The sequence below is a fragment of the Bufo bufo genome, chromosome 3, assembly GCF_905171765.1.
Source record: "Bufo bufo chromosome 3, aBufBuf1.1, whole genome shotgun sequence".
Classification (NCBI taxonomy): Eukaryota; Metazoa; Chordata; class Amphibia; order Anura; family Bufonidae; genus Bufo; species Bufo bufo.
Genome location: NC_053391.1, coordinates 168,844,072 through 168,867,366, shown reverse-complemented (window position 1 = coordinate 168,867,366; position 23,295 = coordinate 168,844,072). Strand labels below are relative to the sequence as shown.

The window sequence follows — 23,295 nt, the reverse complement described above, 5'->3', positions numbered from 1 at the left end:
TGGAGCATCGACTTTGGGGATGGACTCCCAGTCCATGCAATCCGCCTCTTCAAAGGGGTACCGTCTTTTTATGCCACGAGGAATAAATTAACCTTTCAGGCTTATCCCATTCTGCCTTGATGAGTTTCTGCACATCAGGAAGAGGGAAAACAGATCTCTGCCTCTCCCCCAGCCCCCCAAAAATTTCTTCTTGGACAGACCAAGGTTTCCTGGGAATTTCCATCCCGATTGTGGCTCTTATGGCCTTAAATAAATCAACGATATCTTCAGGATTGAAGAGAAACTTTTTGTATTCATTATCTTCATCAGACACCTGAGATTTTTCCAGTATCTCAGAGTCTGAGAATTCCGGATAAAGGGAGTCGGAAATCACTACCAACATTCATATTATCCTTAGAAGAACTCGGTCTATGTGAGGGAGGGGGGAGAGCTTCCAGGCAGCCATGGCAGACTGGACTTACACTCTAACTATGGATTTTATTTCTTCAAGCAAACTGGATGACTCAGATTTGACTACTGAGGTGGTATACTCCTTACATAGCAGTTTAGACCCAGAGGAAGGTAAGTGCTTAGCACAGAGGCCACACTTCCTGGGTTTAACCTTAGTGGAAGAGGACGACTCCTTTCTTCCCTGCAATACACAAGGGAGAGAAGGGTCAACCACTACAGGGCAAACAAAACATACAAGGGGCACCTGAAACAGGCTACTCACAGAACCCAATGTAGTGGGGGGCTCCAATCCAGAGCCGGCACTGCAGGCAGGTGAGGAGATGCTGGGCACACTCTGAAGGCTGCCATGGCAATTTTAAATTTCCCCGCCAGGCTCACGGCCGCATGACACCAAGCCAAGCCCCCTCAGGGTCCTACATCATCACCCAGCGGCCGGAGGGAAGAGCGTCCTAGCCTCGCTGCGGCCGCCTATCCACTCCGCATCAAGCCCCACTGGACCGCCGCAGGAGGGAGCTTCGCCGGGCCCACCAAACAGAGGGGCCCGGGCACAGGCCACATATAGAGGAGGAAAGAGCCGGACCTCCGGAACCGACCTCGGGCCTAAACAATCCGGTAAAGGAGGTAAAAAAAATAAAATTGCAGAGGTAAGCTTAGGAACCCAGACGAGCTCCCAGCACACCTCTCTGGTATTCCTTCCTTGACAGGACAGGAAAAAACACTGGTGATGAGGGGGAAGGGGTGGGGTTCTTAACCTCTGTGACTTCCTCTAATAGGACAGGAAAAAAAAAAAATCTCAGGTTGTGCTGTCATGGAGATGACTGGTGGGGATATATATGAGTATTACACTCACCGGTAATACAGTTTCCTGGAAGTCTCCATGACAGCACAAACTGAGATTGCCTTCCTCTGATAGGACAGGAAAAAGCACACAGAGGTTAAAAATCCCACCCCCACCCCTCATCGCCAGTGTATTATAACAGGACTAGGACAAGGGGTAGAACGTGAAACTAGCCAAATAGTCTATTGACACAGAAAAACAAGGGCGGGACAAAGTTGTGCTGTCATGGAGACTTCCATGAAACTGGATTACCGGTGAGTGTAATACTCATTTCCCCAGTCGTCTCCATGACAGCACAAACTGAGAACTAACAAAGTAACTTGGGGGGGGGACCACAGCACCTAGGACCTTACGTCCAAAGGCCAAGTCCTCGTCAGCAAACACATCCACCCTATAATGCTTGGTGAAGGTGTGGGCCCTTTTCTAGGTAGCTGCTCTGCAGATCTGTTCTAACAAAGCAGAGGCTCTTTCAGCCAAGAAGTGGAGACCGATCTAACTGAGTGGGTTCTAAGGGATGGAGGAGCCTCCCTACCGGAGGCTTTATAGGCCTCAGAAAGGGTGCATCTAATCCAGCGGGATATAGAGCTCTTAGCTGCCTTCTTACCCTTATTTGGACCTGCAAACTGGATAAATAAATTCTTGTCGATACACCACTCCTCTGTGGCGTGTAAATAATGAAGAACTGAACACCTAACATCTAAATTGTGGAATCTAGATTCCTGCCTGTCTTTAGGGTTAGGAATAAAAGACGGGATAACTATATCTTGTGACCTATGAAAGGAGGAGACCACCTTGGAGAAAACAGGGATCTAATTTGAAAACGAGCTTGTCTAGCACCTTGAGGAAGGGTTCCTGTATGGACAGAGCCTGGAGCTCGCAAACCCTCCTTGGAGGATATGGCCACTAGGAAGATGGTTTTCAGAGTGAGCCACTTAATAGATAGGGGGAGCAGAGGCTCAAACTGAACATCTGACAGCCCTAAAAGGATGGTGTTGAGGTTCCATGGTGCGACCATATTCTTGACTCTGGGATTTAGTCGATCTGCCGCTTTCAGGAATCTTGCTACCCAGGGGACCTCATAAAAGGCTGGTATTATAGAGGGCCCCCAAGGCAGACACCTGAACTCGCAATGTGTTAGGAGCAAGACCCAAATCCAGCCCATCCTGGAGGAATTCCAGGATAAGAGGGATATTAGGGGGTGGACTGGTTGAACCTGACTCCACCCCAGGAGGCGAACTTCCTCCAAACCTTGAGGTACGCTTTGGAGGTGTTGGGCTTCCTACTGAGTAAGAGGGTCTTAACTACTCTTTCGGAGAGCCCTAGCCCTAGCAAGAGGGATTGCTCAGAATCCAAGCGGACAGCTTGAGGTTGGTATTGGGGTGCAGTATGGGACCCTGGGTTAGAAGACCCTCCTCAAGCAGGAAACAAATGGGATCTTCCAGGCTGAGGGACCTGAGGAGCCCGAACCAGCTTGTCCTGGGCCAGAATGGGACCACCAGAATCAGTCTGCGCCTTTCGGACTGAAACTTTTGGCGCACTTATGGGATTACTGGTATCTGGGGAAAGGCGTAGACTAGGCCAGTCATCCAGCTCTGGGTAAAAGCGTGTATTGCCACACATGGGTTTCTTCGATTGAGGGAGAAGAAATTCTGAACCTTGCGATTCTTTGCTGATGTGAACAGGTCTAGGATGGGATTCCCCCAACGATCCCGAATCTGTTGGAAAGCGGTCTGGGACAAAGACCACTTACCTGGATCCAGACTTTGCCGACTGAGGTAATCCGCCAGGAGATTCAGGGATCCCTTTAGATGTACTGCCGCAAGGGATTGTAGATTCTTTTCTGCCCAAAGGAAGATTCGGTCTGAGAGCCTCTGGAGACGACCGTGTCTTGTTCCTCCTTGGTGCTGGATAAATGCCACCGCTGTGGAATTGTCCGAATGGACCAGGACGTGGCGATTTTTGGCCTTTATTTGGATGGACCTGAGGCCTTCCCACACCGCACAGAGTTCTCTTTAGTTGGAGGACATCCTTCTCTGGTCCTCGGACCAAATCCCTTGAAAAGTCTCTGAAGCCGTGAGGGCCCCCCCCAAGAGCTGGAGTCTGTCGTGAGTGAAAACACACTTTCCTGCCTCCATGGAACTCCCGATTCCAGGTTCTTGGTCTTGAGCCACCAGCCCAGTGAAGCCTTTACCTCCCGGGATACGGACAACCCCTGGTCCAGGGATGATTGATACCTGTTCCATTGTTTTAGAACCAGCTTCTGTAAAGGTCTCGTATGGAATCGGGCCCAGGCTACCGCGGGGATGCAGGAGGCGAGATGGCCCAGCATTTCCATGCCCTGCCTTATTGAGCAATGGGACTGCTTGGTGAAGTGGAGGACCCTTGACCTCCGCTTCTGTACCTTTAGCAGAGGGAGAAAAGATTTTTGAAGAGCTGAATCCAAGAGAATACCTTCCGATGGTCTGGGAACATGTCGGACTTCTCCCGGTTGATCAACCAGCCCAAGTTCTGGAGGCGCGAGAGAACCACTTGGATGTGTCTGTAAAGGAGATCTGAGGTTTCTGCTACTATTAGCAGGTCGTCTAGGTAAGGGACAATTATTATCCCCTCCTTGCTTAGGGAGGCTACGACCTCCGCCATCACCTTGGTGAATATGCGGGGTGCCGATAATATGCCGAACGGGAGGCACTTTAACTGATAGTGGCAAACTGTCCCGCCTTGCTCCACCGCAAACCTCAGATATCTTCTGGAACGGACCTGTATTGGGATATGGAAGTACGTGGAGAGGTCTATTGTAGCTATCATAGACCCTCTTTTGATGAGCTTCACCGCTGACTTGACTGTCTCCATCCTGAACTTGTGGTAGGTGATGTGTTTGTTCAGGGGTTTTAAATTTATGATGGTCTGAAAATTGCCCTTCAATTTCCGGACCAGGAATAAAGGGGAATAGTGACCCCTCCCCAAATCTCTGGCAGGTACCTTTTTTACTGCCCCCAGGCGTAAGAAATGTTTCTTACGCCCTCGGATAAGGGAGACTCGAGGCCCCTGGTGAGCTTGGTCAGGACGAACCTCTGCGGAGGAAGGGAATCCAGTTCTATAGTGTAGCCATGTTCTATGATGCCTAATATATACGGATCCGTGATGGTTTGTTCCCAAACCCCTAGAAAGGAGCTGAGCCTTCCTCCGACCGGGATGATGTCATTGTTTTGATGGAGGGAGAGGGATCTCCCCTGTTGGGATTAAGGAAAAAACACCTTTTCCTCTCCCGCCTCTCGTAAATCCGCGACCCTTGCGGCTCCTCCTATCGGCCCTGGGATCCTGCTGGGGCCTCCGAAAAAACTGTCTCCTGGACTTGGATTTGTCCTCTGGAAAGCCCTTATTACGGTCCGTGGCATTCAAGGATCTTGTCCAGGTCTGACCCGAACACGTACTGACCGTGAAAGGGTAGAGATATCAGCCTGTTTTTACCTGTCTGGTGGTATTGGACAGAACCGCCGCGCGGGCAGAAAGCCTAACCGATTCTGCAGCGGCAAGGAAGAAAGTGGCCTTCTTCAGAAGAGGAATACTGTCGAGGATCTCCTCCCAAGGGGCCTTATTCACTATATGGTGCTCTAGCTGTTCAAGCCACACATGTCGCTGCTACCCCCGGTTTTAGGAGAGCTGCTGTAGCTTCCCAGGTTCTCTTGAGCAGACTCTCAGCTTTCCTTTCTAGAGGGTCCTTGAGCTGTGCTGCGTCCTCAAACGGAAGGACTGTTTGTTTCGCTACCTTAGCAACGGGAGCATCCACCCTGGGAATGGCCTCCCAGTCGGCACAGTCCGCTTCGTCGAAGGGGTATCGCCTTTTGAGGCCCTGTGGGATAAAGGAACCCTTCTCCGGCTTCTCCCATTCTGCCCGTATCATCTTCTGGACATTATCCGGGACCACCGATTTGTGCCTCTCCCCTAAACCCCTGAAAATCTCCTCCTGGACTGACTTGGACCTCTTAGGGACCTCCATCTTAATAGTAGCCCTGATGGTTCAGATCAATTCTTCGATATCCTCTGGGTTAAAGAGGAATCTCCTGTACTCACTACTGTCCTCCAATTCCTGAGATGTAGCCGCAGTCCCCGCATCTGACAAAACAGAGTCGGCCAAGTCCAGATCACGCCCGGAGTAGTCAAGGCCTCTGGAAGAGGGTAGTCTGTGGCCCTGACCGGGCTGGGGTATAGGGGAGGCAGGGGGGTCCCTAGCTGCCAACGCTGATTGGACCTCCGTTCTGACCAGAGTCTTGATCTCCTCCATGAAACTAGAGGACTCTGCCTTCACCATGGTAGAGGTGCAGTCTTTACAAAGTAACTTGGACCCTGAGGAAGCAAGGCGCTTAGAACAGACGCTGCACTTCCTGGGTCTGGATTTAACGGAGGAGGAAGACTGCTTTTCTCCCTGCAACATCAAGGGAGGAAAGGGTCAACCACTGCAGGGAAAATAAGCAATATGAAAGGGTGCCAGCAGGCTACTCACACCGCCCAGAGTGGTAGGGGGCTCAGGACCCGAGCCAGTGGTGGTAGGGGCGCTCATCTTCCCAGCTCCCGTCCACTTGCGTTGCTGTCAGCAGGTAGGGTGACCGTGGAGACCTCAGAGCAGCTGAATCGGCTTCCTTTTTGAATTTGGCGCCGGCCGCCGCCTCCGTGACGTCCTGACACTGGTCACGCCTCCTGGCATCTGACGTCATCACCTGGCGACTGGAGGGAAGCGCGTCACAGCATCGCTCCAGCCGCCCTACCTCACTGCTTTAAGCCCGCATGGGCCGCCGCAGAGGGAACTTCGCCGGGATCACCATGAATGAGGGTGACCCGGGCATAGACCGCGCCTGGAGGAGGGAGAGCCGGACCACGGAACTGACCTCCGGTCTAACAGATGACACCCCGCCGTAGCAGGGTGAGAAGAAAAAAGGTAAAAAATAAAATAAAAATAGGGAACCCAGAAGGGCTCCCAGCACCTCTCTGGCATTCCTTCCTTGACAGGACAGGAAAAAAAAACCACTGGCAATGAGGGGTGGGGTTGGGGTTTTTAACCTCTGTGCTTTTTCCTGTCCTATCAGAGGAAGGCAATCTCAGTTTGTGCTGTCATGGAGACTGGGGAAATTTATACATACATACACAGTACAGACCAAAAGTTTGGACACCTCATTCAAAGAGTTTTCTTTATTTCCATGACTATGAAGGCATCAAAACTATGAATTAACACATGTGGAATTATATACATAACAAACAAGTGTGAAACTGAAAATATGTCATATTCTAGGTTCTTCAAAGTAGCCACCTTTTGCTTTGATTACTGCTTTGCACACTCTTGGCATTCTCTTGATGAGCTTCAAGAGGTAGTCCCCTGAAATGGTCTTCCAACAGTCTTGAAGGAGTTCCCAGAGATGCTTAGCACTTGTTGGCCCTTTTGCCTTCACTCTGCGGTCCAGCTCACCCCAAACCATCTCGATTGGGTTCAGGTCCGGTGACTGTGGAGGCCAGGTCATCTGGCGCAGCACTCCATCACTCTCCTTCATGGTCAAATAGCCCTTACTTTCAAAGTTTTCCCAATTTTTCAGCTGACTGACCTTCATTTCTTAAAGTAATGATGGCCACTCATTTTTCTTTACTTAGCTGCTTTTTTCTTGCCATAATACAAATTTTAACAGTCTATTCAGTAGGACTATCAGCTGTGTATCCACCTGACTTCAACGCAACTGATGGTCCAAACCCCATTTATAAGGCAAGAAATCCCACTTATTAAACCTGACAGGGCACACCTGTAAAGTGAAAACCATTTCAGGGGACTACCTCTTGAAGCTCATCAAGAGAATGCCAAGAAGTAGTGCAAAGCAGTAATCAAAGCAAAATGTTGCTACTTTGAAGAACCTAGAATATGACATATTTTCAGTTGTTTCACACGTGTTTGTTATGTATATAATTCCACATGTGTTAATTCATAGTTTTGATGCCTTCAGTGTGAATCTACAATTTTCATAGTTATGAAAATAAAGAAAACTCTTTGAATGAGAAGGTGTCCAAACTTTTGAAATTTTTTTATATATATATATATATATATATATATATATATATATATATATATATATATATATATACACACACATACACATATACATACACACACACACACACACACACACTCTCTCAAGCAAAAGATTTCTATACTGCAGGAATAACGCTAATAACACACCCGCCAACCAATCAGGACATGGCGCTCCACATGCCGCCTGCACCGCGGCAAGCAGGTCACAGCACTATCAGCCATATAGAGTGGAACCCCTGTCAGCAGTCTGACCTACCAGTCGCTACCAGCAGTCTCAGCACCAGCAGTCAGTGCCAGTCGTACAGCCAGGAGTCACAGTGCCAACCACCAGCTTTAGCCAGTCAGTGCCAGAAGTCTCAGCTACAGCCAGCACTCAGTGCAGGCAGTCTCAGCCACAGCCAGTGCCAGCAGCCACAGCCACCAGTCATTGTGGTCAAGTTCACTTGCCATTTAATAGACTGTTCCTACTAATTTTTATGCACTACTGTTCTAGCGTCAGTTATTGTAACGGGCTTAAGGGACAACTGTCATATTTTCACTCAAAATTCAATTTTCATATACAGTCAGGTCCAAAAATATTGGGACAGACAATATTTTTGGCTCTATACACCACGACAATGGATTTGAAATGAAACGAACAAGATGTGCTTTAACTGCAGACTGTCAGCTTTAATTTGAGGGTATTTACATCTAAATCAGGTGAACAGTGTAGGAATTACAACAGTTTGCATATGTGCCTCCCACTTGTTAAGGAACCAAAAGTAATGGGAAAATTGGCTCATCAGCTATTCCATGGCCAGGTGTGCGTTATTCCCTCATTATCCCAATTACAAATGATCAGATAAAAGGTCCAGAGTTCATTTCAAGTGTGCTATTTGCATTTGGAATCTGTTGCTGTCAACTCTCAAGATGAGATCCAAAGAGCTGTCACCATCAGTGAAGCAAGCCATCATTAGGCTAAAAACAAAAAAAAAAAACATAATCAAAATCATTAGGCGTGGCCAAAACAACTGTTTGGAATATTCTTAAAAAGGAACGCATCGGTGAGCTCAGCAACACCAAAAGACCCCGGAGAACAACTGTGGTGGATGACCGAAGAATTCATTCCCTGGTGAAGAAAACACACACACACACACACACACACAAACAGTTGGCCAGATCAAGAACACTCTTCAGGAGGTAGGTGTATGTGTGTCAAAGTCAACAATCAAGAGAAGACTTCACCAGAGTGAATACAGAGGGTTCACCACAAGATGTAAACCATTGGTGAGCCTCAAAAAACAGGAAGGCCAGATTACAGTTTGCCAAACAACATCTTAAAAAAAAAAGCCTTCACAGTTCTGGAACATCCTATGGACAGATGAGACCAAGATCAACTTGTACCAGAATGATGGGAAGAGAAGAGTATGGAGAAGGAAAGGAACTGCTCATTATCCTAAGCATACCACCTCATCTGTGAAGTATGGTGGTGGTAATGTCATGGCTTGGGCATGTATGGCTGCAAATGGAACTGGTTCTCTTGTATTTATTGATGTGACTGCTGAAAAAAGCAGCAGGATGAATTCTGAAGTGTTTCGGGCAATATTATCTGTCCATATTCAGCCAAATGCTTCAGAACTCATTGGACGGCGCTTCACAGTGCAGATGGACAATGACCCAAAAACATACTGCAAAAGCAACCAAAAGAGTTTAAGGGAAAGAAGTGGAATGTTATGAAATGGCCAAGTCAATCACCTGACCTAAAATCAGATTGAGCGTGCATTTCACTTGCTGAAGACAAAACTGAAGGGAAAATGCCCCAAGAACAAGCAGGAACTGAAGACAGTAGTTGCAGTAGAGGCCTGGCAGAGCATCACCAGGGATGAAACCCAGCGTCTGGTGAGGTCTATGCGTTCCAGACATTAGGCTGTAATTGACTGCAAAGGATTTTCTACCAAGTATTAAAAAGTGAAAGTTTGATTTAGGATTATTCTGTCCCATTTCTTTTGGTCCCATAACAAGTGGGAGGCACATATGCAAACTGTTGTAATTCCTACACTGTTCACCTGATTTGGATGTAAATACCCTTAAATTGGTTTCATTTCAAATCCATTGTGGCAGTGTATAGAGCCAAAAATGTTAGCATTGTGTCAATGTCCCAATATTTATGGACCCGACTATGTTGTTGCTGCTGTGGTGATAATCCATAATCACTAATTAGTGTTCAAATATCACTTGTTTAATAAGATTCCATCCATATCAAGCGCTCAAGACTTCTTTCTGACTATCTTCTCAAGATGGCCGCCGATGCCCTTAACCTGAGGCCAAGACCTCCCTCCCTAACTACCCGAGATGAGCCAAATGAATTCTGGGAACGCGCAGCCTCACCCCAACCAATCGGCTTTTAAAAGACTTAAACATGCCCTCTTCCTTTTGAGCAATCGCAAATTTTTATCGCGATGATCGGCACTATCCCGGTCCAACGGGAGCGCGCACGCAGCGTTCGGGACTGCCCACTACTACGTCCTCAGTCTTCTGTATATACTACAGTATAGAAGATAGGAGATGGAGGACACCTAGCAATGCTGTTTTAGCTGCACCACTGAAATGCCTGGGGGAGGAAAGAACATGCTGCAATTACTAGGTAATTCAATACCTATACAAAAGTGTTAACTAGGGAATCAAGCTCCCATTGTAGGTTGTCTTTTGTACTTTATTCAGCAGCTAAATGATCATTACAGAAAAGGTACACAAAAGGAAAATACGTATATAAAAAGGGCGCAACCTGGATAGACAAGCCTTGATTGAAGCATCAAGCCATGCAAAGCAGCTCTTGCTTGTATTAGTGTATCTCCTATGACCATGTTTTAATAGGGGGATCTTCGTTTTCTACATATTTTTGTGAGAATGAGGAGAAAAGCTGCCACTAGACCCGTCATGTGTACGACAATTCTTACAACCTTAGAGTTGGTGATAATTTTAGCTTTTTAAATTGCTGGAGATTGAGGACTAATTGCTCACAGAGTAAGGCCTTCTGCACGCAACAGATTTTTTTTCCCCCGTTTACGGGCCATTTTTTGGGTTCCATATATGGAACCATTCCTTTCAATGGTTCCGCAAAAAAAATAAAAAAAATACTATGTATGTCTTCCGTATCCGTTCCGTTTTTGCAGAACCATCTATTGAAAATTTTATGCCCAGCCCAAATTTTTTCTATGTAATTACTGTATATGCCATCTGGAAAAATGGAACGGAAACACAATGGAACCATGAAAAACGGACCACAAAACACTGAATAAGCCATACGGTGATGTGCAGGAGTCCTAAAGTTGCTGGTAAATAATTTCTTGCTAACTGGAGTGCGAAACAAATTTCTTGTTCCATGTCATTTGTAAATATTCATTAAATCCATGTTGCTGTCCTCTTTCATTTACAATGTTTATTTAGTGAAGGCACTAATAAAAAAAAAATACTCCCTGAAAGTTGTAAGATGGTCTTCAGGTCTGAACACAATAGGAAGATAAATAAATCACTTGTGTGATGTTCAAGAATGTAATCAAATTTTATTTCCTTCTCTTTATCGATGCAAAAAAAAATATATATATAAAAAAGAAAATCACCAATGGGGTTACGCAAACTAATTACATCATTGCCTTATCCACAGACCTTGGGCTAGACAAGTAGTTTCGTGTACAAGCATTTTAAATTTCATTAGGACGACCTACTTTGCACTACGTGCACCAAAGGAAATAAAACAGATTATATGGAAGTCTATCAAGTTTTTCCAGTATTGTACTGCGATACAATTTATTTTGCTTTATTGCTTGAAAGTTTACAATACATTAAGGCTAAGGCCAGACGACATTTGTCACGCAACATTTTTTATAATGGTCTATGGTGCTGCGACACGACAGTAGCAAAAAATCCATCCATGTTGTTGTGTAGCCCTAGCCTAAAAGCTAGTGCAAACATGTTAAACTCTACATTTAAGTGAAAATGAAATTATCAAGAAATTTTAATATTCTAGCTGTATACAGCTTAGTTATAATAACTTACCTACGCTCCAGTCTACCTCTTCAACAGCATCCCCATAAATGCCATGCTTGCTTTTTCCTCTAAACTCAGCAGAAGCATACAGAGCTGTGTGCACTTGAATGTATGACATAAATAGAAGAAAGGGCTTCTCTTTATTCCTGTAAATAAAACTGAGAAATGAGTAAAGATTGCACAAATCCACATTCTGTTAACGTTAAGCTTGAGTATGTGTGATTGATTTAAAATGCAATTAGTCTGTAATATGACTGCAAATCCAATGTAAACCATCAACATGGGTCCATAGAACAAAGAGGGAATCCATTTCTTGAGCATGATGAGCAATGACTTTGGTGATCAAACACTTAAAAGCAGATAGACTTACATAATCACATGGGGATGTGTGGTTTTCACTAGTATTTGTCTTCTGATAAGAGTCACATTTCACAATGACCCACATAACTCATGTTACCAATAGTTTTACATTTATTTACATTAGTATATGAACAGAATGACAGAATTGGGGGCTAGCATGAGGTTAAACCGGTTATTGGTTAAGGGGCCAAGTCTAAATCAGCCATTTTAACAAAATGTTCAAGAATATTTAAAAAGCTCATTGCATAGCAGATATCAGTACATTACATTTCAGATTCTATCAATAGAAAATGCCATGGAGTAGACTGGACAAGAAGACTGAATACCACCCTGCTATAAAAATACCATACATTGAAAGAACAAAACCAAAACAAGTTGTACTATACAAAAACAATTGTATGCTTGTTAAAATGAGTATTCACATTTCAGACATTTCTGTTACATCTACAGTTTTATGTGGACTGAGGCTGCCTTCATGTGGTTTTAACAGGTGCATACATATTATGGCTGCATATGAACAAAGGTGATTATTTCAGCTTCCAAAAAAAAGTTTTCATTGTGTCCAGTAAATACAACAGTGCAGACACAGACAACTGACAAGTTTGGCTTATCATATAGAAAGTTGCAGCAGATATGGCAATGACTGAGGGGTCAAAGTTTGAAATAATTGGTTGTAACAGAAGTCGAATAGGCTGGAAAGCAATACTATGAGTGGCTGTAAGCAGAAAAATCTGTTGCATCCATCCTGGTGTAGTAATCTTGAAAAACACTGGTGGGTGGAAGGGACCTTTTAACCTCAGTTTCCGGTCCCAAGAAAGTCAATAAAAATTATAATTTTTATTTTTATTGACCTTCTTGGGACAGGAAACGGAGGTTAAAAAGGTCCCTCCCACCTACACCCGCCAATGTTTTTCCAGATTACTACACCAGAATGGATGCAACAGATTTATAAATAAAAAAAAATCATAAGAATCTTATATGCAATATTTACATAGTAGTTAGTAAGGGAGGGAATGTACGGGTGCTGTCATGAGGTAATCTCTGGAAACCAAATGACCATTAAGCCTAATTCCCATTTCCCAGTTCATCCCTCATGACAGCACAACAGGAGACGTACCAAATTATAATTTAGGGGGGGGGGGGGGAGGGGCCAAGTCTAAAGACAACATCTCAGATATTTATCATTAGATAAAAATTCAATTTCATAAAATCAGGAATAAACAGAGACAGAAACTTAGATTCTGCCAGAAAACAAAATCTTGGACAATATTTGTGAACCCAGTCGTAAAAAGTCTCCATCTGCATCCTTGATCAACAGACCTACCTCTGTTTAAAGACTTAAATACTTGGAGGAAAACATTGTCTTATTAGGACAGCGGCCATAAAAAGAGACGCCCTTTCTCTCTAAAAACCGAGTCTATATGGCACGTACCATTCCATAAAAGCAGCTCTAAAACCAGATAAAATATTGTAACATTATATCTAACCACTACACAGTAAAAATTTACTGTAGACCTTATTGCATTTCATTCCCAAGAGCTTAATTGTTATAATATGATAAACAACTAACTCTGGAATGTCTACAAGGTATATGTAAGAAACCAAGCCAAGCTGACAGCACTGGCACACGGCAAGCATGGACATCAATGATGAGGTAACCAAACTGTACCAGTGCAGGCCAAGCTTAGGATCCAGTACCAGGAGGTGTTGGTATGAACTCAAGGGAGAAGAAAGGAGAAAGAACCCTCGCCAAATCGAGAACCCACCTGCCCACATAGCTTCAAGGTCAGAGGGTCTTAAAGGTTTCACAAGATCTTTACATGGCACTAGCCAGGAGACACAGGGACTGAGGAGTGGCAAAAGGTTACAGGACCTGTGCAGCATATAGCCGCAGCTTATGGTGTGTGAGCGTGGCTGTAAGTGTGAATATGGACAGAGGAATGCACAGTTTCTATTGCTGCTTTGTAGCTCCCTGGGTTGGCATGCAGTGAGTGGAGTCACCTTTCCGGAGGCGACAGAGGTGCCCTTGAGGTTATGGGTATTAGGTACAATGAAGGCATGGTCCCTAATGTTCGTGACATCAGCACCCTTAGGTGAAAATAGATAGAATAACAGAAGAGTTTAGTTGGGCACAAGTTGACATTTACTGAAAATCTCTCGTCTTGAGGTACCGTAGATATACCAAATGTATTGCCATGGCTATAATCCATACAAGACAAATTCCCAGCCAGGATGATTTTGCCTCCCATTGTAACCGGTCTGGGTAGGATCTTTACTAAATTTTAGTGCTCTGGTCACATTGATGTCCCTTTAACTTCAGGCTTACCCATACTATCTCCAGATGTAGAGTATACTATACCCTATAAATCACATGGCCGGTCACATATGTATTGCACTCCTTGAATTACATACAATTTCCATAGATATTGTCCACATTGTCCATGGAAAAATGTGGCTCCAAATACAGCTTTGAGCTAAACTGTAGTTTGTGAATAGGCACTGTAGGCTACTCCACTCCCCAAATGATAGAGTACATAGATTGAACTACAAGTCATCTCCACTAGGCTTTCCTTAATCTTTGTCACACTGGGTACTTACCCGAGGTATTCATCTTAAGACCCCTTTAGCTTAACTTCCTGCCTCCTACCTTGTTACTTTTAGGTGTCAGGGCACTAGTAGGAGGCAAGTGGCAGCAGGCCATTTTGATGGAACGAGTCATGAATCTTGCGCGTCATCCATGCTAATCTTTTGTTACCATTTTTTTTTCTAGTATATGCGCTGCCGAAGTAAGCACCAATAAGGTCATGCAGCTTCTGCCAACACTTGCATACGGAACGTTTGCAAGGAGAAAAGAAAAGGCCCCATTCCAGCTGCTGACACTTTCAGATGCACTGATGCGCAATCCTGCTCAACTCCATTAAGGAACAGCAGATCCAAGCTCCATGAACCCATAGCCATCCATAGTGAGGTAACCACCAGCTGCATTACCCACTTCAGGGTTAGGAGTAAACCAGGGGACCTCCATATAAGAGGTACTGGCATGACTACTTATAGGGTTTGAAGTATGAGGATGACCCCAACGATTGAACCCAGGCCATCAGAGAACCCACCTACAAGCTCGGACTCCACCAGGTGGGTTCCGGGCTGCTAAGGGAAATCTACTCCATGATGTTAACAAGGCTATTTGAGACCTGGACGGAGAGGCCAGACACTCCCAGTCTTAGACCCTAAAAGTTCTTGTAGAATCTCTTCAACCCTAGAGCAGGAAACCTCTGAGTGCATCCCCTGTATGGACAGGAAGAACACTGGTGGGTGGAGGTGGGAGGGACCTTTTAACCTCTGTTTCCTGTCCCAAGAAGGTCATAAAAGGGGAACAACCTCCTGTTGTGCTGTCTAGAGATGAGCAAATTTCAAGTTTTGAAATCCGTTCCCGCTTCATTTGGTGGTAAAAGCAGAATTGCGTTATGGATTCTGTTACCAAGGACCATAACGCAATTCTATGAAGGAATGCATAACAGTGCCTTTAGAGGCATTTCGTTACCCATTCCGTTATAATAGAAGTCTATGGGCTGCAAAACGTATACGTCCCGTTTCAGTTATGCAGAGGAGTCCTCTCCTGCATAATGGAAAACAGAACGGATCAGTTATGCAGGCCATAGACTTCTATTATGATTGAATGAATAGCGGAATGTCTCTAAAGGCATTCAGTTATGCATTCCATCATAGCATGGAGTTATGGTCCATAGTAACAGAATCCATAACGCAATTCTGCTTTTACCACCAAATGAAGCGGGAACTAATTTCAAAATATGAAATATACCCATCTAATGCCATCATCCGGGATGAAGTGGGCAAAAAAAAAATGCAAGGCAATCTGAAAGCACTATTTTGGAGCATTAGAAGATGAGCAAATCAATATAGGATTTTATGGGAAAAGTTTCAGTAAAATCTTTAAGTTAAAACATTTATTTCTTCACTTTATCCACCTCCTGTAAAAAGCCATCAGTACAGGAGGGAGGAGTTACCAGTGATTGATAAAATTATATGTATGTGTACAGAGAGCAGTCACTGATAACACCTCCTCCTGTACCAATAGCTGTTCACAGGAGGTATAAAAAGTTAATTACAGGTTTTACTAAATCTTGTCCAACAAAAATATCAAATCTGCTCCGCTTTTCCTGTTCTATCACATTGTGCTTTCAGATTGCATATAATTTTGTGTTAACAGGTCCTCTTTAAAAATTTCTTAATTTATATTCAAGTCTAAATAATCCCCAACTGGCATCAAGTGCACCATTTTTTAAAAAGTGCACCTCTTATGACTCATATGTGCAGGTCCATGTGTCAGACCTTAAAAGTAAATCAGAAAAGAGGGTATAGATTTCAGGTAAAAATCTGCTCAAGTTTCATGGCCCAGCTTATAATAAAATGTGCATTATCATTGTGTATCATACATTATAAGTTCCTTTAGCATGGGAACCTATTGTCACAATCAGTGTGGGGGGGAAACTCCACACTAAACACAGGAGGGAAGGGGGACAGTTACTGGGCTTGAAAACTAGGGAAGGAACAGGTCACCTCCTAAACAACCCTAATCCGGGCCCCAACTACTCAATATGAAAAGAGCTTGAAGGTACGAATATTCATATGCAGGATACCTAGGCCCTAATTTCCCTACAAGGCCCTGGAATAAGGTTAGGACCAGAGACAACCCATTTCTCCCCAGATGGACGAATGGAAGTCGGTCTCAGGCCCCGATACAAACAGGGAATATAACACAATACAGTAAGAAAAGGCAAGACTTAGCTTAAAGTAGAGTACAAACAACCAGCTAGTAAGAAGACAGGAAATAAATCTATAAACTGCACTTCCAAGAGTGAGAAGCGGCTACTTATGGGGAAGGTAAACTACCAAAAGCAACACCTGAAGCAAGGGGTGTGGCATTTATCAAAACACACACACAATATAAGATACACAAAGAACTTGTCAATTTAACCCATGTGTTGCTAGTCTCTTATCTCCTGGAACCTACCACGTGAACGTCCAACACCTACAGGTGATATAAATGATTGTGTCAAAGGTTTATGTTTGGCACACATGGCAGGAGACTTTCCAAGTGTAAAAGTCAAATGGAAGCCAACAATGTGATATGAACAGAACCTAGAAGATAGAGCATTTTCATCGCGGTGTATAGACCAAGCTAACTAATGAGAAACTAAAAGGGGCAGTAGACTAATATAAAACTTCGCTTTAATTTAAATAGGAGATAAAAAGGCCCCTACTACACAAACAACAAATAAGACGTGCCCTTTTGGTAGGTTGGGCAAAAACGACACAACATACAAAAAATATATATTATAAGGGAGAAGGTCAAGGAGAGGGTAGGTAAATATAGGGGCTAGGGCTGTAATGTGTACCATCCACTGGCCCTAATACCTCCCTACTTGTCCTGTAACACCCTATATGATATCCAAAGGACGGGGTCCAAAATGCCCCGCAAGGGGTGGCCCAGACAGGAACTCTGATCCTAGTAAAAAGCCCTGTTAAGGCCCTAATCATTGATGGCCGGTCATCAACCTTGCGGACACCACCACACTGGGTCCTGCTGTTCAGTGCGCCAACAGCCACCGTGACCGCAGCCACAAATTAGCTTAGTCAAAGACTGACTACAGCAAACACCTAGCCCCTGTGTCCCCTGAAGATTCCTGGGGCTTTAACCGAAGAAACGCGTCGGGACACCTGAGTATTCCCCCACACTGATCCACTCTGTGTCTGGTTGGTGGTATACCCATTTTCTTGTGTTTATCATTTTTTCATTGTGTTCCAAAGTGTGTACTCCTTTCCTACATCAATCATTTGATTAGGGCCTTAACAGGGCTTTTTACTAGGATCAGAGTTCCTGTCTGGGCCACCCCTTGCGGGGCATTTTGGACCCCGTCCTTTGGATATCATATAGGGTGTTACAGGACAAGTAGGGAGGTATTAGGGCCAGTGGATGGTACACATTACAGCCCTAGCCCCTATATTTACCTACCCTCTCCTTGACCTTCTCCCTTATAATATATATTTTTTGTATGTTGTGTCGTTTTTGCCCAACCTACCAAAAGGGCACGTCTTATTTGTTGTTTGTGTAGTAGGGGCCTTTTTATCTCCTATTTAAATTAAAGCGAAGTTTTATATTAGTCTACTGCCCCTTTAGTTTCTTTTTGGCATCTCTTGAGCAGTATATCAGGGTGGCTCTGACTGCCCCTCCTGAACGACCACTTATTGTGCAAGCTAACTAATGCCTGCTATACTGAGAAGGAAACACTATATGGATTGGTAACTTTAACAAGAGGATTCTCTCAGACTAATGTGATCAATTGTTAGATTAATGACTGTAGAATTAATTGTCACAATAGTATTTATAAAGAATGAATGCACAGCTTGAGAACATTGAAGACCATTTTGCTAAACTATTCTTACCGATAACCATAAGCGCATCTGGATCTGACGCACATAAAACCGATTCAATGCAAAGGGTACAAAATGTTGCAAATAAATATTACTGCTGCAATATCTGATGTTAAAGGCCTAACTCCAGCTGCACCCAGAATATAACCATGGATATTCCCTGGGCATTAAATGTTTTAGTCAATCTATACCTAAAAAGCCCATCAACTGAAATGCTTTATAAAAACGTAAATCATAATTTATCGTTTAATGCACCCAGTTTTTTTTTTTTTTAATTATCTTTATTTTAATTTTAGAAAACACATAAAATTAATACATAGACCAATGTCAATCACATTAATGTATAATATATAACAATATATAACATAACCATCACATCCATGTATATAATATAATAGAATTCGTAAACATCGTTATATCCCCCCCCCCCCCATTGGCTGTCGTTCCCCTCAATTCATCCAAAAGAAAAAACATTAATAATTTATTTCTACGTGGTTCTGCGTGCAACTCTCCGATTCCTTTCCATATCCTCATATATTTTAATTTGTTGAAGGTATAAACCCCACTCCCTTTCGCGACCATCAATCCTCTCATCCAGATCCGTCTAACCTAAGGGGGGGGGGGGGGGGGGGGGGGGGACTTCAGTTTCTGAACCATAGTCTCCAAAGATCACTATCAAGATCCCCGGGTTATAGTGGGCCACTGTAAAGGAGGGCAATTCAACTCTTGCTCCCATTTACTTGGGCTTTTAAAAGGTGTTACAGTAGCCAGTGCCATTCGGAGTTTAGCATATAATCTAGATAATTTCACCTTCTAGGCGTCACAATAATCAAAAAATATATTCTTTTGTGGAAAAATACGGCCCCTATTCCTAGAAGCTTCAAATAAATGTTTCAAACGTGCATACATAAATACATCTAATGGTGAACTATCATGAAAACCAAATTCCAAAAGAGATTTAAAATGTCCTAAATGGAATAGGTGAGACACCCTATTGATACCATTACGTGTCCAATACCCAAATTCTGTAATTTTGAAAAATTCCTCCAACGCCCTGTTCCCCCACAATGGGGTGAAAACGAACGGGCCAGGGACTTTAAGGAACTCCTTCAACCTATTCCACACCCTCTGTATTGATAAAAGGGATCAACAAGGGTTTCCTCATTCCCATAGATCCCGTTTCCAAACATGAAAAAATATTCCCGATTGGTGTATCCATAACTTTATTCAAATACCGTGAAAGTAAACTCTTTCCAGTTATAACATCTCTGAATCTGTGCACAAAAATAATATCCTTGAAAAAAGGGTAGTGACTACCCACCATCTGCCTCCGACAACCATAGATATCTCTGCTTTATACGCACCCTCTTCCTGCCCCAAATTAGATCATTAATCAAAGTCTCCAATCTATGAAAGAAGATATCGTCAATCCAAACAGGGGAAGCACAGATCGGAAACAGAACCATAGGCAAAATAATCATCTTGATCAGCGCAATGCGATCTGTCTGTGCCAGTATCAATTTCCGCCAAGCACCGACTTTGATTCTGACTTTATCCAAAACTGGGACCAGATTAAGCTCATAGAACCTACTTATAGGAACCCCGATCTTAACCCCCAAGTAATCTAAGGTATCGTTAGGAGCCAAAACACGAACTCGGCTCCCCACATCTACAGCTTTCCGGTTCAGCGGGAGGAGCGATGACTTTGACCAATTGATCAAGTAGCCTGATCATTTACCATAATATTCTATAACCTCTATAACATAGGGAAGGATTTTCCAACCCTGGTCCAGAAACAGAATCACATCGTCTGCATATAGGCTAATTTTATCGCTCACTCCCGCCACCCCGAAACCATCTATACTATTCTCCAACCGGATCAGACAAGCCAACGGTTCTATAAAGAGCGCGAAGAGGAGAGGAGACAAGGGACAGCCCTGTCTCATCCCTCTCCGCATCATAACAGGAGAAGTACCAATACCATTGATATATGCAACCGGGTGTTCATATAACGTTTGAGTCCTTTCCAAAAAAGATTTCCCAAGGCCAAAATGAGACATCGTTGCCCACAAAAAAGGCCACTCCATCGTGTCAAACGCTTTAGCGGCGTCTAATGACAGGATGGAGTGGTCCACACTACCCCCAACAGACAAGTTCAGGTAGACCCTATATATACTCAGCTGTAACTGGCGGCCCGGGATAAAGCCCGTCTGGTCAGGGTGTACCAGACCGGCTATAACCCTCTTCAGGCGACCAGCCAGAATTTTTGCAAAGATCTTATAGTCCGTATTTAGGAGCGATATAGGTCGATATGACCCCACATCGCATGGGTCCTTATCCTTCTTCAAGACCAAGACAATCACTGCCTCTCTAAATGATGGTGGTAAAGAGCCGAGTGCGCAGGATTCATTAAAGACCCGAAGAAGGATCGGGAGGAGGGACTTGGCATGGTACCTATAGATTTCAAACGGCAAACCATCTGGGCCTGGTGATGAACTATACTTTAAAGGGACACTGACAGGCCTTCTGAGCATAGTTAGCTCTTTATATGCCCCCCTAGGTCTTATAATAAGTTCCCAATTCATATAAGTATTATCCCTGTGGGCATTATAAAACGTTAAAAATAATCTTTATAATCGCCTCTCCTTTCTGCCCAAGGGGCGTTCTTTGCGGCGCATTTGTGCCCAGCCGCGTCCCAACTGCCGGGTCCTTAGACACGCCCATCTCATTAGTATTCACTTCGCTGGGCGGTATTTCTCAGTCCCCGACATTCGGAGATCATGCGCATGCGCCCGGCACCCTCGCTCGCCGGGATCACATTGCGCCAAGTGAATACTAATGAGATGGGCGTGTCTAAGGACCCGGCAGTTGGGACGCGGCTGGGCACAAATGCGCCACAAAGAACGCCCCTTGGGCAGAAAGGAGAGGTGATTATAAAGATTATTTTTAACGTTTTATAATGCGCACAGGGATAATACTTATATGAATTGGGAACTTATTATAAGACCTAGGGGGGCATATAAAGAGCTAACTATGCTCAGAAGGCCTGTCAGTGTCCCTTTAAGGACGGGAGAATCGCTTGGAGTTCCTCCAAAAGAATAGGGGAATCCAGCATTTCTCTATCTTTGATAGTTACCTGGGGAAGCGCCAATTGTTGAAGGTATTGATCCATGTCAGCACGATCAACCATAGACTCAGCTTTATAAAGGGAAGAATAGTATTTCACAAATTCCTCTCTAATCTCCTCTGCAGATCTCACTCCAATTCCCTGTGAATTCCTGATTTCTTTTATACTAATATCGTCTCTTTGGTTAGCCACCAAACGAGCCAAAAATCTACCCGTTTTACCCGACTCACAAAAAAGATTCTGGCCTTGAAATAACAGTTTGTGTTGTGCTTTTTTATATAACAGTGTCTTAAGCTGAGAATTAGCCTCCCCTAATTGGGTGACAAGTTGCTCCGTATGACAATCAATGCGGCATGCAAGCTCCTTATTGAGTCTGTCAGTTTTTCCCTTCGTCGTGATTCCTTTCTGAATCTATGAATTATATTAAAGTACAGACCCCCAATATGGGCCTTCAGCGCATCCCACACATAATGGATGTGTGTAGACCCTACGTTGAAGCCCCAAAATTCTTGAATATCCTGGTCTACTCGGGATTGCTCCCCTATCACCTCAAACCAATGCGAGTTCAATTTAAAAGTTCTTCTTGGAGATGGAACCTCCACAAACACAATCAATACTGGGGAGTGATCCGAAATTCCATGAGGTTCATACTTCATCCTCAGGACGCGACCGCACAGATCCCGACTTGCAAAAGCCAAATCAATCCGGGACATAGACCCGTATGACTGGCTGAAACATGAAAAGATTTTTTTATTGCCATAGAGGTGGTGCCAGATATCAACCAGCGCCAGCTCCTGGCACACAGCAGTCAAAAGGGGACCCACTGCGTCCGCGCCCAGAAAGTGAAGAGAACCGATCCAACTCAGGGTCTAGAACCGCATTAAAGTCCCCTGCCACCAACAAGGCACAATGATTTTTAGTAGATATATATTGCGCTAAATGTGAAAAAACTATTGATTTAAATGGAGGGGGTATATAAATAAAAGCCAGTATCACCTCCTGCCCTTTCCAAAACCCGTGGAGAAATACATATCGTCCTTCTTTATCGATGGAACTGTCTAACGGTTGGAACTCTATCCCTCGATGAATGTATACACTAACACCTCTTGCATAAGAAGAGTAACAAGAGTGGTAATCCAGAGAAGCCCATTTCCTTTTCAATGTATAAATCCTATCTACTGTTGCATGGGTCTCTAGTAGTGCCACAATCGCAGGGAGATGACGAACCACAAGGTCAAATACCACCGTCCTCTTCACTGTCTCCCAACCCTCTCACATTCCAACATAAAATATTACACAGCATATCACATGAGTAATAGTATCCCCAGTCTCAGCTGAGAGGCACGCACAACCACGAAACAGAGAACGGCAGCCAATCCCACCCTAAAACCCACCCCCAAAAACCCCCCTGCATGGTAGACCAGGCATTTTACAATACCCATCAACCTCTCTCCTTCCACCAAACCTCCCCCCCGCCACCTCCCCTCACTAACGTCCCACCTCTTCATACTATTTCACAAACCCCTAGAATCCAGCCATTGCACCGCCTCCGCCTGTGTGGTGAAAAAGCGCACAGAATCGTTGTGTACCACTCTTAATTTAGCGGGATATAACAGATCACTGGATCTTAGCTGAAATCAATCTTTTTTTCACCTCAAAAAAGGATCTTTTGTTTTGAGTCTCTCGGGAGAAGTCAGGGAATATTGATATCAAGTTACTATCAAAATATGTTTGATACTTCTCTTTTGCGTCTAAGAACCCAATCCCGGTCCTTTGAACAAACAAATTTTGCTAGAATTACCCTAGGGGGGGCACCTGGAGGAGGTTTTTTGAATGGGATTCTGTGTGCCCTTTCCACACAAAAGAAAGATACATCATAATCTGGACCCAAACTTTCTACCAACCACTTCTGTACAAACTTCGCGGGATTATCCTGTTCTACCCCTTCTGGAAAGCCTACTAACCGCAGGTTGT

At 44.2% G+C, this 23,295-nt stretch overlaps 1 protein-coding gene across 2 annotated transcripts in view; it reads right to left on the bottom strand.

Annotated features, from left to right (window-relative positions):
• STS (steroid sulfatase) overlaps positions 1 to 23,295 on the bottom strand; it is a 359,318-nt gene that overhangs the window by 200,263 nt on the left and 135,760 nt on the right. For both annotated transcript variants that reach the window (XM_040423755.1, XM_040423756.1), the window contains exon 6: positions 11,391 to 11,527. In XM_040423755.1, the coding sequence (XP_040279689.1) occupies positions 11,391 to 11,527 (137 nt within the window). The remainder of the gene's footprint in view (positions 1 to 11,390; positions 11,528 to 23,295) is intronic.